Genomic DNA, 15,859 nt, shown 5'->3' on the forward strand with positions numbered 1-15,859 from the left:
GGGGGTCAGCTTAGGTGTTGACACCAGCCACAGAGTCAACACCCAAATTGTGATGATGCAGAAAAATCCATGACAATTTGTCTATTGCAACTATCTACTAAGTTGTCTGGCTGAAGGCAGATATACTACTCACAGATTCTTCTCCAACTGCAGTCCATCTATTTTTCCTTTCCCTTCAGCTGAAGTCAGTGTGCCTGTGTTTATCTCCCCCGTCCACCCACCCTTCCCTCTCTTCCCTCCCTTCATTCTTGCCTGCCACGCTTGATGAAAGCAAGGGGGCCATATTTTTTCACCTTCTTTCAAACCCACTGGCTCTCTCTCCTCTCCAGTCACTCAAAGCCCCAACTGCACTGATATGTCCATCAAACAGGCCACAGCCCCATCTCCTTATACAGCTGCCTCTATGCAGACACTGCCTCTCTCTCTTGAATGTGCGCCAGTTGTCATTTAGAGGTACATCCATAGTGCACTGGCTCACATCCAGAGGACACATAGATAGATATCTGGCAACAAAAGTGCCTCAACACAGAACCTTAAGTCGAAGCTCCCGTTCCATATGCTGCAGCTATAACTGTAATCAGAAGCAGCTCGTAGGTTAGCCGTAACCACCGACTCCTGTTAAGGCTGTCAGGAGCTTCCGGAGTGATCAACGGCGAATATTTAATGCTTTGGTTGGAGCTCTTGAGTGGGAGAGCAGTGGGTGGGGTGCTGCTGAAGACGATGAAAGCAGGACACACAACTTTATATTTAATTAAAAGGCATTTTCTCTTAAGGACTCTGGTTTTATAACCACAACGTCGTCTGACAAAAGTGACCACACGCAGCTTTGCTATTTTTACAACTGTTTTAAAATTAGACACAGCCTAAAAAAAAAAGTCTTTTATTTTTTATTAATATCACAAATTGCACTGCCTCCATTTTGGTAACAAACTACTAGAACAACATTGCACATGTGCCTTTTTGCTTTTCTCTTCCAAAAACTGCACAGAGATGACTAACAGAGAGGTGCAGAGAGTGACCCCATGCTCGATGGCTAGTTGTTGCTAAGGAGGAAAAAATAACAAACTCCAAAGAGTTGTCAAGTTGGGAAAAACTAAGCTAAGTAACTGAGTAACAATGACGGTTGGGGATCAGGGAGATATCCAAGCTGAGGTGGTGTCGATTTCCACTCGTTTAAAATAAAAAATTAACATAAACCAAATCCAAATACCTAACCCGCTGTATGAACTACAGACTAACTCCACGCTGTCTGTCAGTGTCAGCGGCTCCGCTGAGATCTGTGACATGCAGCCTGTCGGTTTTTGACAGCTCTGATCAACATCACCATCAGTATCATTACCATAATGACACAGACTTCTCTCAAACACTCGCACTCACTTTGGGCGATGTGTCCTAAAAATAACCAACCAAAATTGTTTTCCTTTAGAAAAACTGCAACAGTCAATATCGGCAGTGTGTTGTGCAGTAAGTTGGCCTGCGCATACAATAATGCATCACGTGCAAGACTGTCAGTGTTTTTATGACAGTTGATAAAGAGCAGCTGGAGCACCATCGCTGTGCTGAAGTAAAACCATCACCGTCTGAGTATTTGGTCAATTATATGAAGGTCGAAAAATGAATCACAATAATTATCGTGACAATCAATTACTCCTCAATAATAGTAATAACAGGTTATTAGGTTCCATTTATTTAGATGACTGGATTTGATGTTTTAATTGTCAATAATGACAGTGAGTTGATATTAAAGGGTTTAAACTATTGATCAGAAAAAAATACATTTGCAAAACAACTTTTGGCTCGGATGAAATTATAACAGGGATTTCTTTTTTTTTTTTTTAACAAAGCATCAACAGAACTGCAGAATAATTAATGATGAAAGCTATGTTAAAGTCCCACAGCAGCGACTGAGGCTATAATATGATTTTATAATGATTTAATAATATTTTTCCAAAAATATTTAATATTATGAGCAATTTCAAGAGCAGTTTAAATTAAAATATAAACCATAAAATTTCATTAAATCCCTCATTGAGATATTCCAGTGAAACCCAGCCATGGAGGCCTCGAGCCAGCGTTGGTCCCAAGCTCAGATAAATTGGGAGGGTTGCATCAGGGCGGGCGTCCAGCTTAAAAATCTGTGCCAGATCAAAAATGCGGATCGTGAAGAATGACCTTTCCGTATCAAATCGGTTGAAGCAGCAGGTCAGTGGAAAATATGCCACTGTTGGGAAAAGACAAAGGATGGAAGAACAGGATGAGATGAAAGCAGATGATTTACTGTGTGGACCCTTAAGAAAGAAGCCAAAAATGGAGAACAACACTGATATATTTCAGTGAGGAACTTGGATGCCAATTTCAGGTTAATGTGTCCAAATTCGCTGCACACTGTCTGCAATCTTTCTACTGCATGATAATTCAGTCCAAACACTTAATCTGCCCATTTCTCAGCCTGACATGTGATCTGCTGCATTATGCATTTCACCAATTTCCAAATCATAATAACAATATTTCTAAGAAGTATGCTGACTTTTATGTCATTATGGCACTCAGCTCATCGCTGCACTTAACACTTAAAAAATTAAAGCCTCCCGACTCGTTCATTTCAACCGATTTACAGAGCATTCAGCAGTAAAATCATTGTTAAACCTCGATCACTGACAATTTGCAAACATTAAAAGGACCAATAAAAATCTAAAAATCACATAAGTTCAGAAATCGAAAATCTTAATCTACTCTTGGATAAATCTTAGATTGCCAACACTGAAAAATGCTACAAGATGGACCATTCGTTCCCTGCTGCCATACCTTTTGCAGAAGATGATGAAATGTAAAAGCCCAGCAGCACTGACTTCCTGCTGCAGTGTAAGCTAGGGTATGGTGTGTGTGCAGACACCCAGTGTTACACTGCTGTTTATCATGCAGGGGAAGGTAACCTAGGAGATACAGTACCGCATACATTTCGGCTTCTTCTGCACAACGACACTCATGGTGTTCTGTGTGCACGTATTTGCTGTGAGGTAACATGCGGAGTGCTTTCACACCTCAACCCGCATCGCACAGGCCTCGGGCAATGGCATTTAGAGCAGCAGCATTAGTGTCGGACAGCATCACGGTGGCTTTTACAGGCGGTGGGAGAACAGTTAACCCTCAGGTGGAGCAGTTTCACACAGTGCATTAGACCACCAATATGGAGGACTCTGGCTCAGTGTTTATTTTGGTAACATGCACGATGTGTGTCCCTCTGTAAAATTGGGAAATTAGTTTTCTCTGGAAGTTTCTATTTTGAGACTTGCAAAGCACAAAGAAACACCCATAATCAAAAAGGATAACAATAATGAATAAAGCTAAGCATGCAGCTACCTAGAATAAACTGTCTGCTGTTGTACTGTAATACTCTCAGCACACACACAGGCAGCTGTCTCCCACAGACAAACATGCACACAGAACCCAGAGGATTAAAGACTTGGGTGTGAATCCCCTCCAATTTCCCTGAAGATCTGTCGCTGCATGGCACTAACTGAGTACTCTCTTGAAAACAGAAGACGTTTTAGGACTGGCACATAAGCAGCCAAGTTGGGGGACCATGTGCTGCTGTGACAGAGCCTGCACAGTCACATGATCGTGTCCAGTGTGCAATGCAAAAACGGGCTGCCAATTAAATGCCTCGACTAACACGACGCACGGCCGGGCAATACAGCTGCAAACAAATCATCACCAAATTTAAATTTTGATTCAAGTTTGATCTTTTTCCCTGCATGCTCAATAAACGAAGACATAAACATATTTTTGGGCCTACATGAGCAAAACAGCTGGAGAGCTTGGAAGCTTTTCATCATTTTGCACAGTTTTCAAATGCAGGCTCGTACAACTATAGACCAGTCTAGTTTTGACACAGTAAGAACAAAGTCTGCTGCCTAATTCATCTGCTCCTGCTGTTTGTGTTTGTTGACATCAGCCTCATATCTGCAGATACCTGCTGGCTAGCTCGCGTTAGCTGCCCAGCGTGTAGGGAACGAACAGACTGAACAAAGTCTAATCCACACGCTGATCAGTTGACTCTTGTGGCTCGAACCACCATCACCAGATAAGGTGCCCCGCTGGCAAAACAGAATCCGAGAAATGAAGCGTATTTTCCACCAAATGCACCATCAAGCTAGTCAGATCCAGTCAGTGACAAGTTCTAACTGAAGCTAAGTCTTGCTATGGCAAACCTTTAGTATTTCATCAACTGCACTGCGGTCACTAGCTGATGTTTATCCACAGTATGCTATAGAGACGTGTCACCAAAAATAGAGAGCATTGCAATAAATTTTGCAGAAGCCGGTGTGACTGGTGATGTGTCACCTTCAAAGTGCATTCCCACATGGGACTAAGGCACGGCCCCCCCTGCTCTCACACCCTTCAAGTCATTACCTCAATTCTCCATTTGGCAATACTCTCTTTAAAAGACGAATAACGTGTTTGCCTCACAGCTGCGCAAGCTTGCAAAGCAAAGATTTACAGAGGAGGGGGGGAAAGAAAAAAAAACAGCAGAAACACGGGGGGGAGAAAGAGACGGCTCATGTGGGAAAATGAGAGTTGATCATGACGTTTTGGAGGTCTGGAGGGAGAAGAACCTTCACTGGTTTTTGGGAGTCTTATATGCAGTCACTGTGTCATCATATGTGCACAGTAACACAGCAGAGGTCTGTATTTACATTCAGCCTCAATGACCATAAAAGGTTGGCTCTCGCACTGCCTTGGTGTGAACAGCAGCAGGGTTAGTAGTAGCGTCTTTACTGTAATGGTTTTTTTAAGAGCTTTTAAAGAAAAATGTATAGGTTAGCACAACTTTGCAGTCACTGAATAAATTTGGAAAAATAAATGTAAAAAACTACAACGTCAGTACTGAATTTTACAGGAGTACAAATGACATATTAACTGAGAAAAGGTCAGGGAAAAGCAAGGGAAGGAAGTTTAGGAAGGAGTTTATCTTTATTTTGAATTTTGAGAATTAAGTTGAAATGTCAAAAATTTAATTTGACATTTGCAGACTGAAGTTGAACTGAAAAAAAATTACTAAAGTTTTTTTTTCATTTTGAAACAACAGAAAGAAGAAATGTCAAAGTAAAAAGTTGACATTTTCAGACTAAAGTCACCTCAAACAAGTTGACCTCATTCTTAACATCTCCATGTTATTCTCATAATGCAAAACGACTTCCTCTGTGTTTAAAAACAAAAGAAATGCTGCTTTTTCCCACACTACAAATGTCGTCCTACTCTATGAAGTTGACAGTATTAACTCTGTAGTAGCTACTGTTACTGTAGCTATTAAGAATACACAGATTATGCTGTGGACCTATGAAGGGTTAAAATGCATAGAGCTGAGTTTTGCCATTAGAAAAGGAGGGGGTGCTAGTAAAGTACTCCAGGAACTGCAGAGTGTGTGTGTGTGTGTGTGTGTGTGTGTGTGTGTGTGTGTGTGTGTGTGTGTGTGTGTGTGTGTGTGTGTGTGTATAAAGTAACAACTGTGCTTCAGCACCTGTCTTCCTCAATCCAAAGATGAAGTTTAAACCGCATGGACAGCTTGAAGAAAATCTCAGCCTCCACCCCTCTGCAAGTGACATGACACGACACGACGCACACACAGACACACATCCATATGGAATATAATCTGACACTGTGTGCAGTCAGCATGGAGAAGGCTCGCAGTGCCCAATGTACATACATGTCAGCACAGGCAATCCAAGCAGCAGTTGCTACTTCGCGTCTGCACGCGTGTGCCTCACAGACATCTCCCCCAATTCCCGACACCCGCCTTGAGGCCCAAAGGAACCCAAGACCAGAGAGCAGGACATGCTAGAACAGAGCCAGAGAACAGCTCTCATCCTGAGGCTGTCTTTGAGCTAAAGTAGCACAGACACGCCCACCATATGTTAAGAGCAGCCTTGCGCACAACACATCAACTGTATAAACATTATAATCTGTGGTGTTAAGTAACTATTAATGCAAGTGCGCTGATACCCTGCAAGCACACGCTTTGCTCCTGTGTATCGTCGGCACTTCAGTGTCACCAGGACAAAATGCTGTATGGTTAACAGAAAGAAAAAAAAAATTATTTCGTTTCTATCAAAACAATCACAGATGGGTGCAAAGAGTTAAAAAAAGTGAAATGAGCAGAGCTGCAGGGACAAGCCCTGCTGTCGGCCTGATGCTCTGCCAACTATCTGAAAAAGGCCTTACCTGGGCCAAGACACAGCTAACCAGAGCAGGCCACACCATGAACAGCAAAGCAATTACTGCTTCATCACGCCAAATTAAAATAAATAAATAACAACAAAAAAATCATTTACATTGTATCTTGTTTTGCTAGTTTGGCCCTCGCGATACTAAAAAGCCACTTGAGAGAAAGAAGCTCTTGCTTGAGATGCGAACTCACCGGTAGCATAGCTTGGTAGTACAGCCCCATCATTGTCTGATCTAAAGGAACAACTGCTGACCAGCTTTCCACTTTCCCGTTCCTTCTCCTCTCCTTTTCCGTCTGTGTCTCTCGTTCTCCTCCTATTCCTCCTCTCCCGTGTCTGTGCTCCAGGACCATGAGCTGACGATGGCTTCAGTCCACGTCCGCCTCACACATTCAAATTCTCCCTCGTTCACTCCCTCTTCCTCCTCCTGCCGGTGTTGCTTCTTCTACTTCTCCAGCACGCGAGCCTCGTCAGCCTGTCACTCTCTGCCTCGCTTTTGCTCGTCTCTCCGGCCCTGCTGCTCTGATCCCCCTCGGGCCTTTCCGTCTCTCTCCTCCTGCCAGCCCGAGTCTCTTCTCTTCTTCTCTCTTTGCTCTGCGTCTGTCATTCACACACTCGCCTTACACGTCCTCCTGCTCTTCTCCCCCCCTTTGCTTCCTCTTGTTCCCGCCCCTCTTTTTAAAACTTTCCCTCCCTTTCAGTCTCAATCCCTCCTATCCATCAAAGCATCCATCCTTCCATATAGCAATCTAACCCTGTGTCTGGATGGAGTCAGAAAGCTGATGTTGTTGCCGTCTCCTAAAGCCCCCGGAGAGAGACAAGAAACGGGAAAGGAAGAAGATGCTGCCTTCTATCCACGCACTGGCTGCCTGAGAGTACAGAACACGAATGCGACCCCCACTGCATTGCAGCTTTTTTTTGATGATTTATTTATTGCGTGGCAGCCTGTCAGCTCCAAAAAAGCAGTGGTAGGTAGGCCAGCCGGTAGACAGCTAGGTAGCTAGCTGCGTGGGTAGGCTCCTAGATCACCATCTCTCTGCTGCAGCTGTCTTCCTCACACAGATGGAAGTCTCACAAAACTGAGCGAGCGCCAGCCCCGATTCCACTACCTAAACCTCAACCTGAACATTACGCTGCATTGCACCTTTTTCTTCTTGGCTCAGTTCCGTCACTTTCCAACACTGTATTGTTAGAAGGCGTTTAATTTGCAGGGATGAGAGTGCAGTTCCTTGCGCTGCATTTTCATATGGGAGGGACTGAACTCTGCAGGGGGAAAAAAAAAAGAAAAGAAAAAAAAGCCCTGATGCCAAGCATTCAGACATCTGCTGAGTCTGGCTAGAACTGGGTCCAGAGGGATGGAGGGATGTTGGGAAGGAAAGATAAAGTGAATGGACGGAGGTGGTGGTGGTGATGGCAGAGAGAGGGGGTGAGACGGAAAAGGAGCTGGGATGAAGTAGAGGGGGACAGGGACTCAAGGGGGCAATGGATGTGAGCGAGAGATAACAGGATTGGGAGATAAATGGATAAAATCGTTGGGTGGAGGGGAAAAAAAAAAAAGAGCGAGGGATGACAGGATTAGGGCTGTAAGTGAGGAGGATGAGAGGATGAATAGGGGATGATCCTGGGATTAAGTACACAGGCTGAAACACTGCGATAAACACATGCAGTCACACACAAACACATGCACCGAACGTACACACGCAGATGCGCTCTGATCATATCCATGCTGCTGCACCTTGGCTGGAAAACAGACACACATGGATTCAAACAAAGGGCTATATCCATCCAGCGCTCACCAGCTCGTCCAAACAAAGGCCTGTTCTCCAAACACGGTATCTACAGATGATCAGCAGCCCTGCTCAACTACTCTGCAGGACATGTTCACAACAACTGCACCTCGTGTGTGCAGGTTCTTACATCTACTGCTAAATGCCAAAGAAACGCTTAGGTGTGCTGGTTCTGTCTTGTTTGTATGTGTGTCTTTAACTCTGATCATCAACTCTAAACATCAGGAAACCGCGGCCCCAGAGGACTGACCGCCCCCCCTTAGAGAACAGGAGACGTATGGCAGCGGCGTCCCCAGTTAAACGCGTTCGTGTTGACGCGGGCAGACCTGCGGGCAGTTCAAATGTGCATAAATAACATAAGACAGACGCATTACAGAGACAAATGCACTGCAGCGGTGAACAAGCCAATCTTGCAAAGCTAGGCTTGGCTAACTCCATTTGCATGATAACCAGCAGTGTGCTGGAGACTCCTAATGTGTGTGCTCAAGGGCAGAATACATTAGCAGGGACGACTTTTTAAATCATTTATAAAACAAATGCAGAGGTATGCCGTGGCTCTGAATTTAACACCGGGCGAGAGTTCACACACGCTGCAGATCAGAAGTGATCTCTCTGCCCAGGTGTTTGTCTTACAAACAGATGAACTCGGGCAGAGGAGAGCCGAGACTGGAATACAAGCTTGCTCTAACTAAGAAACTGATTGTGTGCCCCTGCGGGCAAGCCATCTTAAATAACTTGCTTCCATTTCAGTTTTAGCTCTGTGCCACTTCCCTGCTTTATTTCTCGTCTTCCCGTCTCGCCTTTAATCTCTTGCACAACATTTGTTTTTAATCGTCAGGTTGACATCCACCCAGAAATTGTAATAAATTTGATTTGAAGCACGAAAGCCTGAAATTCTTTTGGTGTCTCCCCTCGCGTTCTCCGAGAGCTGCACTCCCACGAGAGATGTTACCAGGGGTAGAGCAGGAGTGGAGTGCAGGGAGCAGAGGAGGGAGAGGAGACTAAATGAGAGGATGAGGTCTGTGAGAATCTCCATATTGTGATGCGAGGAGGGAGGCTGGGGGGCGAGAAAGCTCACAGGCCAACACTTCCCTCCTGTGGCACTGCCAGAGAGCTGCACGTCCCAAAACACAGCCCTCAGATGCACAAACGCTTGCACGAAGACAAAAAGCGCACACACACACACACACACACACCCATAAACATACTCAAATGGCACGTGTGCATGCACACACACGGGCACTGAGCTGGTTTGAGCTGCTCAATGCGCTCTGCTGCTTGGAGGTAGATAAGAAAATAGTCAGCAACCCTGCCGCTGCACATATAAGTCACTAATTACTGAGAGCAATATGCTGGTGAGACATTCAGAATGAGAACGAAACAGAGAATATGAGAGAGAGGCATAAAGACAGAGAGAGAAGTGCGAAGGGGATGTGAACGGCGTTGTGAGAAAAGCTCCGCATACAGAGCGTGCAAGGCGAAGAAGGTGATAGCATAATTTCTCTCCACTTTCTAAGAATCAAGTCTTTGAAAGAGAAGCTCAGTCATCACTGGTTTCTCTTCCATCGATTCCTCGAAGAGAGATGAGCTACCAAAGGTGAGGCAAGGCTTTCATTACCGTCTAGATAATAATGTGGTCGTAGAAACAGACTGAATCCTGCTACATATGTGAGGATGGTGAGGACAACACTGCTAGTTTTTACTGTGCAAGAAGAATGACATGAAAGTGGACTATCACAAGTGTAACTTTCGATTTAAAAGGGGGCTGAGCCAGTCCATCTATCCTTATCATATGCCACGTATAGTATAAATTGATAAAAGAAGTTTAAAAGTAAGATCAGGCGTCATCCTACTCAGACAGTGTTTTCAACTCTTGCTCTGTGTGACGTCAGTGAGAGCGGCTATCGCTCATAGGGACACCAAAGGCGCACAGTCGTGTCCAACCTTGTGCCTGTGAGGTGCAGCCAATCAGAATAAGGCTGGTTTAAAATGGAGATCAGCTTGTTTTAAAGGAGCTGCACCGACGATCAGGGATTAAACTGTAAACAAAACTATTTTAGCAGTGAACAAGAATATGGAGGTCAACATAAACATAACAGGTCCCATTTGAAGAATACCAAAATGTTTTATTTATCCCATGAACAAACAGTGTTTGATTCAAGTGGACTTCACAAACTCACTTCCAGCTTTTTACCATCAGACGACTGAAAGCAGGCGTACTGTTGAGTAAGTCAAGGTTTTGTATTTCATTAATTTTTTATTTTTTATTTTTGGCAATTTATTGTAACAGAGATTTGCGAGCAGTCACTCATCTCTTACCTGACTGTGAGGTTGGTATCCATGGAAACCGGGATTTAAAGGCTCATTGTTCTGCAAGAGACAACAGGAGGGATGAGAGCAGCGTAAGTGGCTGTGCTTTTGAGAAGTGAGTGGATGCAGCAATGGCGCTCCAAAGAAACTTGTGTGTTTTAGATGACAAAAAAATCTCAACCTAACTTGTGAAAGCAGGAGGATTTATACTGTCACAACCCTTTTCTGTAATCTAAAAGCACAAGTCAAAGTACTTCAAGCATTTTGAGACCTTAAATGACACCCGAACACTAGCAGGGGACTAAAGTTCAAACGAGCAAAGACGACGTTCTTGCGTGGGAAAACAACTGATGAGTGAATGAAGTTAACAGTTAACAGTCTTGTGGATGCCGTGACTGATGAACCATCACTGCAGCTTCGCAAACTTTTCTATCCAGTCCCACCAACCAATCAAAATCCACCGAGCCCATCCCTCATCGCCCCTGTTCAGAAACCAGTGTTGTGGTTAATTGCTCTGTAATTACTTTTAATTAGATTATTTCTGTCTCTTTCGCTCCATTTTCTCTGTGACTATTATTTTCCCCCCTCTGTGTCATTTTGCCCCGGCAAGAAGAGCCATTGTTTGCTACAGAGCTCGGTGAAGAGGAGGGGGCAAAAATGAAAAGACAAAAAGGAGGCGGGAGATGGGGGAGGACTGGAACAATGGGGAAAGTTAACTAAACGATGATATTTTGACAGCAGTGAGAGAGATCACTCCGGTACGGTCTAGCCTGCTGGCATGCCTCGAAGAGAAAACATGACCGCCTAGCGAGACTCATGCCTCTGCTCTCGATAAGGAGCTGAGGCATGAGTCTCACTAGAGGGAGAAAGCGGGAAGGGAGGAGGATAAGGGGAAAGGCCTCCGAGGGGGGAAAAGAAAGAAAGATGTGTATGTGTACATGTTAGAGGGTGGGGGTGAGTTTGAAGTCGTTTTTAGAACTGCTGATGTTTTCATTACATTTAATCAGCAAAATATTCCAAATCCATGTGCTGGTCATTAACCACCTACACTTTGGCATGAACGCGCCCCTCAGTTCGGCCAGCACTTCGAGGGTGGGCCCCGTAATGCCGCAGCAATGAGAAGGGGCAGATTTGGCTTCTGAAGAGTGTCAACAGAGTTAACCTCCTGGCCCTGACCCCGATGCCGCCTGCCGCGGGAATCGCTCCATCGCTTCAAACGTTCATTCGGCCAATCGAGGGCAAGCCTGCGTGAGGAAGAAGGGGCCGGTAGGACCGCAGCAGATTGCGTAAACAGAAAGACAAACAGCTTTTAATCTGAAGAGGTTAGAGATATGAAGGCTAAGACCAAAACACAGATGGGATGATGATGATGATACACGAGAGAATGAAGAAATGGAAAGAAGTAGTGTCTAGACAGAGAGGGGGATAGAGGGAAGCCAAATGGGGAAAAGTGAGTATGATGTTTTGGTTTAAAAAAAAAAAATATGGACCAGATGTAAAGAATGGAAATAAGAAACCATTTCTTTTTTTCTTTTGATGCATGAGCTGTAAACTCTTAACTCTGGGCGGGTCTGTCCAGACTCGGGGCCCGTCCCCCCCTTGCTTGAAACAGCCCTTTCTTTGTCTCCTCTCCCCACTTCCTGTTTCATCTGGAACCAATTTCCCCCTCATGCCTTGTCCCCAGGGGGATCACTCTCCTTGGTGCGCCGCGCTTACAGTGGGAATGGGCAGGCTTACATCGAACGACATACTGACCGCGTGGCGAGCTGCTGGTGCTCGATGCAGCGCATATGGAAATGCAGTAAAGGAGGCCCGTTCAGAGCAGAATTTAAAGTCCACAAAGCCCCAGGCGATGTCGGTGGGAATGACAAAACTCTTTCCTTTTTTGAATTAAATAAAGAAAAAAAAACAACAACCCACCACACTGCAGTGTGTTTCAAAAAAGGCCTGAAGTGACGATGCGGTTTAAAACTGGAGCTGCACTACTTATTTATTCTTTAAATGGTGGTAATTTAGCCATATGAGAAAAAAAATTACACCCAACTACTGGTGATTAATGACGTAAATGTGCATTCTCATCACACTCCCAGTCAAAGTAAGGGTGTAGGCACTGCACTACCAAGGAGGACAACTGGAATGCCACTGAAATCCAAACCAAAATTACCCGTGACCATCAAATTGCAGAGTCGCTGCTGGTTCTACTTTGGGAAGAAAAAAAAGCGAGAGAGAAAGAGAAAGAGGAGGAGAAGGAGTTTACGTAGAAGAACAGAAGGAGGGGAGAAGAGGGGGAGGAAGTTTAGCAACATCTGGAATCAATCTGTCTGCAAGAGAGGAGGGACTGGAAGAGTCTGAAGGAGGAAAGAAAGAAGCAGAAGAAGAAGAAAAGAACCAGATGAAAATAAGGACAGACACACAGGAGAAAGAGGAATGTGGGTAATAAGAGAGCCAAAGCCAAGAAAGGGGAGAGAAATAAAGCAGTAAAGTATTCGCAAAATGGAGACAATGAGTCATAAGTGAAGAATGCCATGTGATTTATATTTTCTTAAAGCAGGGTGGGGGAAGGAGCTCGAGGGGTTGAATTTGATACCTAGTTTTTACAGACTCGTTTACCTACCCCCACACAAACCCAGGCACACACAAGCACACACTGCCTTTGCCATATGGCTTTACATCACGTGGCTGCTGAAAGGTATACAAAAGTTTATTCCCGACAGCTTTTTATAAAATAAATAAAAATGGACGCAGCTGTGTTGCTTCGCTCGGTCTGAGCCCGTGCAGGTTCAGAGCTGTGCTTTCATGCCTCACTTCTGTAACTTTCCATTAAGTTAATTCCATATAGTTTGCGAGCGAGGAGGAGCCTTTGAAGGCGCCGGCCGGCTGACTGTGGAGGGCTTCAGTCTGCGCTGGCAGGGATCAGCAAAAGCACAGAAAAACCAGTCACACGCTCATAAACACTGACTCGACAGAGGGTAAAAACTAAAGGGCGTCTCTCTTGTTTATTTTCTCTCTCTCTCTGTCTCTGACTTGCTATTTTAAGAGGAGAAGGAAAGAAGTTGGGAAGTTGCTGGAGCAAATGGGTAGAAGCAAGGGAGGAAGGGAAAAAAATGGAGCAGCAGTGGTGAAGGAAGACAAAATGACATGAGGTCAACAGATGGTGAGAGGGGAGGGGGACTAAGGGAGGAGGGGAGACGGTAATTAGGCAGGCCGCTGCAGGCTTCCAGTGGTCCCAAACAGAACAGCCCGAGGAGGTGGCTTTGTGGTCTCATATCACCAAATGTTAGGGGGGGGAAAATAAAAAACACACCTGCTCCCTCCAAATCATCATGAAAAAGACTTTTTTGATATATCTGCTGCTGCATGCCTATGTCTGAGGTGTGGCAAAATAATCTAGGAGGGGTGATTTGACAAATGTCAAATCACAGCTATGCTAACATCTGATCAGCTCCACAACCAGCTCTATCAAGTCAACAAAACCCAACCGTGGAGGAGGAAACGTAGACACCAGCATACCGTATTATAGTTATGGAGAAAAGTGCAGAAGAGCCACAAAGTGATGGATATGGTGGACTTGAGACGGGTGTATTAAAGCCGAGAGACGACGCTCAGAATGACAAATGCATTGGAGGTAGTCAATATGTGAGGACATAAGGACAAAGACCGAGAGGAAGCGCAGAAAGACAAGATGAAACACAAGCTTTCCCGAGAACTGAAGGCTCATTTATCACAACGGCATCTTTTTCACTTTACAGACCAAACTGTGCCCACACAATGGCACCGCTACAACTACCCGAGTTTCTCTCTTTTAAGCGATGTATTTTCTAAAAGAGTAGGAGTCTTCAACACCTCTGATGTGAACTGGACACGGTTTTTTTTTTGGTGATGGTGGTGGTTCCGACTTTAATAAAATATAAAGCTCGAGGGCACTTCACTGGGTGGATTTATTGATGACTGTTTCCTCTGTACCGACTGTGTGGATTGCTAATAAAAACAGATGACCTAGGAATTGGGAATTATGCAGGTCCCTGTACGTCTCCGCATGAAGGTTCCTGCACAAGAAAACACTCATCTATAGCTGGACCACATTGTTATTTCACTGAGTTATATTATCTGTTTGCCCATCTGTCGATAAACCTGTCCTAATCTTGTAAACGAGATCACACCTGCTCACTTAAACTCAAGGAGAAACCAGTCAGATTTGGGTGGTTAAAGTTTAAGAAAGCATCTGCAAACTTTACCACCACATTTTTGACCAAAGAAAGATCTTATCATTATTTGGTACTCATTACAATACTATGAAGAATTCCAGTCCTTGTTTCAATTATAAAACTGTCTAAATAAGAAACATAAAATGCAACTACTAAAAAGTGGAGGAAGAAAAATGCAATTAGCATGTTTAAGCCTCCTTTGAAACAGAGCAGCTCTAAAGCTCTGCAGGCCAGCTTTGAGTCAGCTTTCAAAACCAGACTGAGAACGTATGATTCATTATCCTGTTTTTATGCAAATGAATCACAAAAGTGGGCTACCTTGATAATAAACAAAACATTTAGGAGCCTCAAAGTTTTAAGAATAGCAAAAGTTAAGCGAGAGAGGCCAGTTTCAGTTTAATTTTGGCTAAAGACCAGCCACAGTTTGAGTATACCGGTAAGCTATTCTATTCTAAGCCAGCAGCGTTGGTGGTGAAAACAAACAAATCTGTGCACATACTGTTAAATTCTCCATTTTCCTCTTCAACTTTTCTTTTTTTGGATTTGGAATCCATAAGTAGGGGGGCCCAGGACTTTTCATGTAAGTGTATAGACCCATGCTAACTACTCAAGACTACCTTTTTTTATTTAATTACAAAAAAGTCTGGCCCTTTGGAAGTGAAATGTAAAGAAATGGCCCAAGACTTTTGCACAGCATCAAGAACACGTGAAGGAAATTTCACTACATCTAGAACAAGCGTCACCTTTGAACTCAAGGATGAAGCGATTTAATTTTACCGCTCAATGGTCCTACACCCCTGTATCTCACAACTGTTTGTCCATTCATTCCAAATAATGTTGAGATTACAATCAAACATCTATTAGGTCAAAATGGTGGCGTTTAAAATAACCTTCTAAAGGCATTTACAATTTATTTGAAAAGGTCACGTGTCAAGTTTGGACAGACAAGGCAGTTGTGTAACTATCTAAATATTGCAAGTGTCCAGTTAGTGATTTAACAGATGTGAACTCTTTGTTGCCTTTATCACAAAGTAAAGCCGAGAATTTAAAAAAGATTTGATGAATGTTGTAAATAACACAACACAATAGCAAAAGGATCCAACTGTTAATGTGGCACAACTTCAAAGGTCAAACTGTAAATTAACTGGTACTGGACTAAGCCACCACGTTAAACGCAATTCATAAATTCACCATAAATTCCACCAATAACCTGCACAGGTTGCTTCACTCTTCTCTGTCAGATCTAATTATTGTTTCAGTCTGCCGAGGCAGAGCTCTTAGTGCACTGTGGACATGCTTTATGCTGTAAGGCCTCATTAATAAAAGCTTTAAA

The 15,859-nt window shown here is 44.0% G+C and overlaps 1 protein-coding gene across 9 annotated transcripts in view; it reads right to left on the minus strand.

The window, feature by feature from the left end:
• LOC102292836 (RNA binding protein fox-1 homolog 2) overlaps positions 1–15,859 on the minus strand; it is a 51,511-nt gene that overhangs the window by 29,897 nt on the left and 5,755 nt on the right. For 7 of the 9 annotated variants that reach the window (XM_005940770.2, XM_014339551.2, XM_014339557.2 and 4 more), the window contains one exon: positions 10,331–10,381. The exons of 1 other annotated variant lie outside the window; for it this stretch is intronic. In XM_005940770.2, coding sequence (XP_005940832.1) covers positions 10,331–10,381 — 51 coding nt within the window. Of the gene's footprint in view, positions 1–6,418; positions 10,309–10,330; positions 10,382–15,859 lie in introns of those variants that run through there. One more of the 9 variants, XM_014339556.2, reaches the window with a different exon arrangement.

The sequence above is a fragment of the Haplochromis burtoni genome, unplaced genomic scaffold, assembly GCF_018398535.1.
Source record: "Haplochromis burtoni strain Fernald_Lab_line unplaced genomic scaffold, NCSU_Asbu1 Contig_45, whole genome shotgun sequence".
NCBI lineage: Eukaryota > Metazoa > Chordata > Actinopteri > Cichliformes > Cichlidae > Haplochromis > Haplochromis burtoni.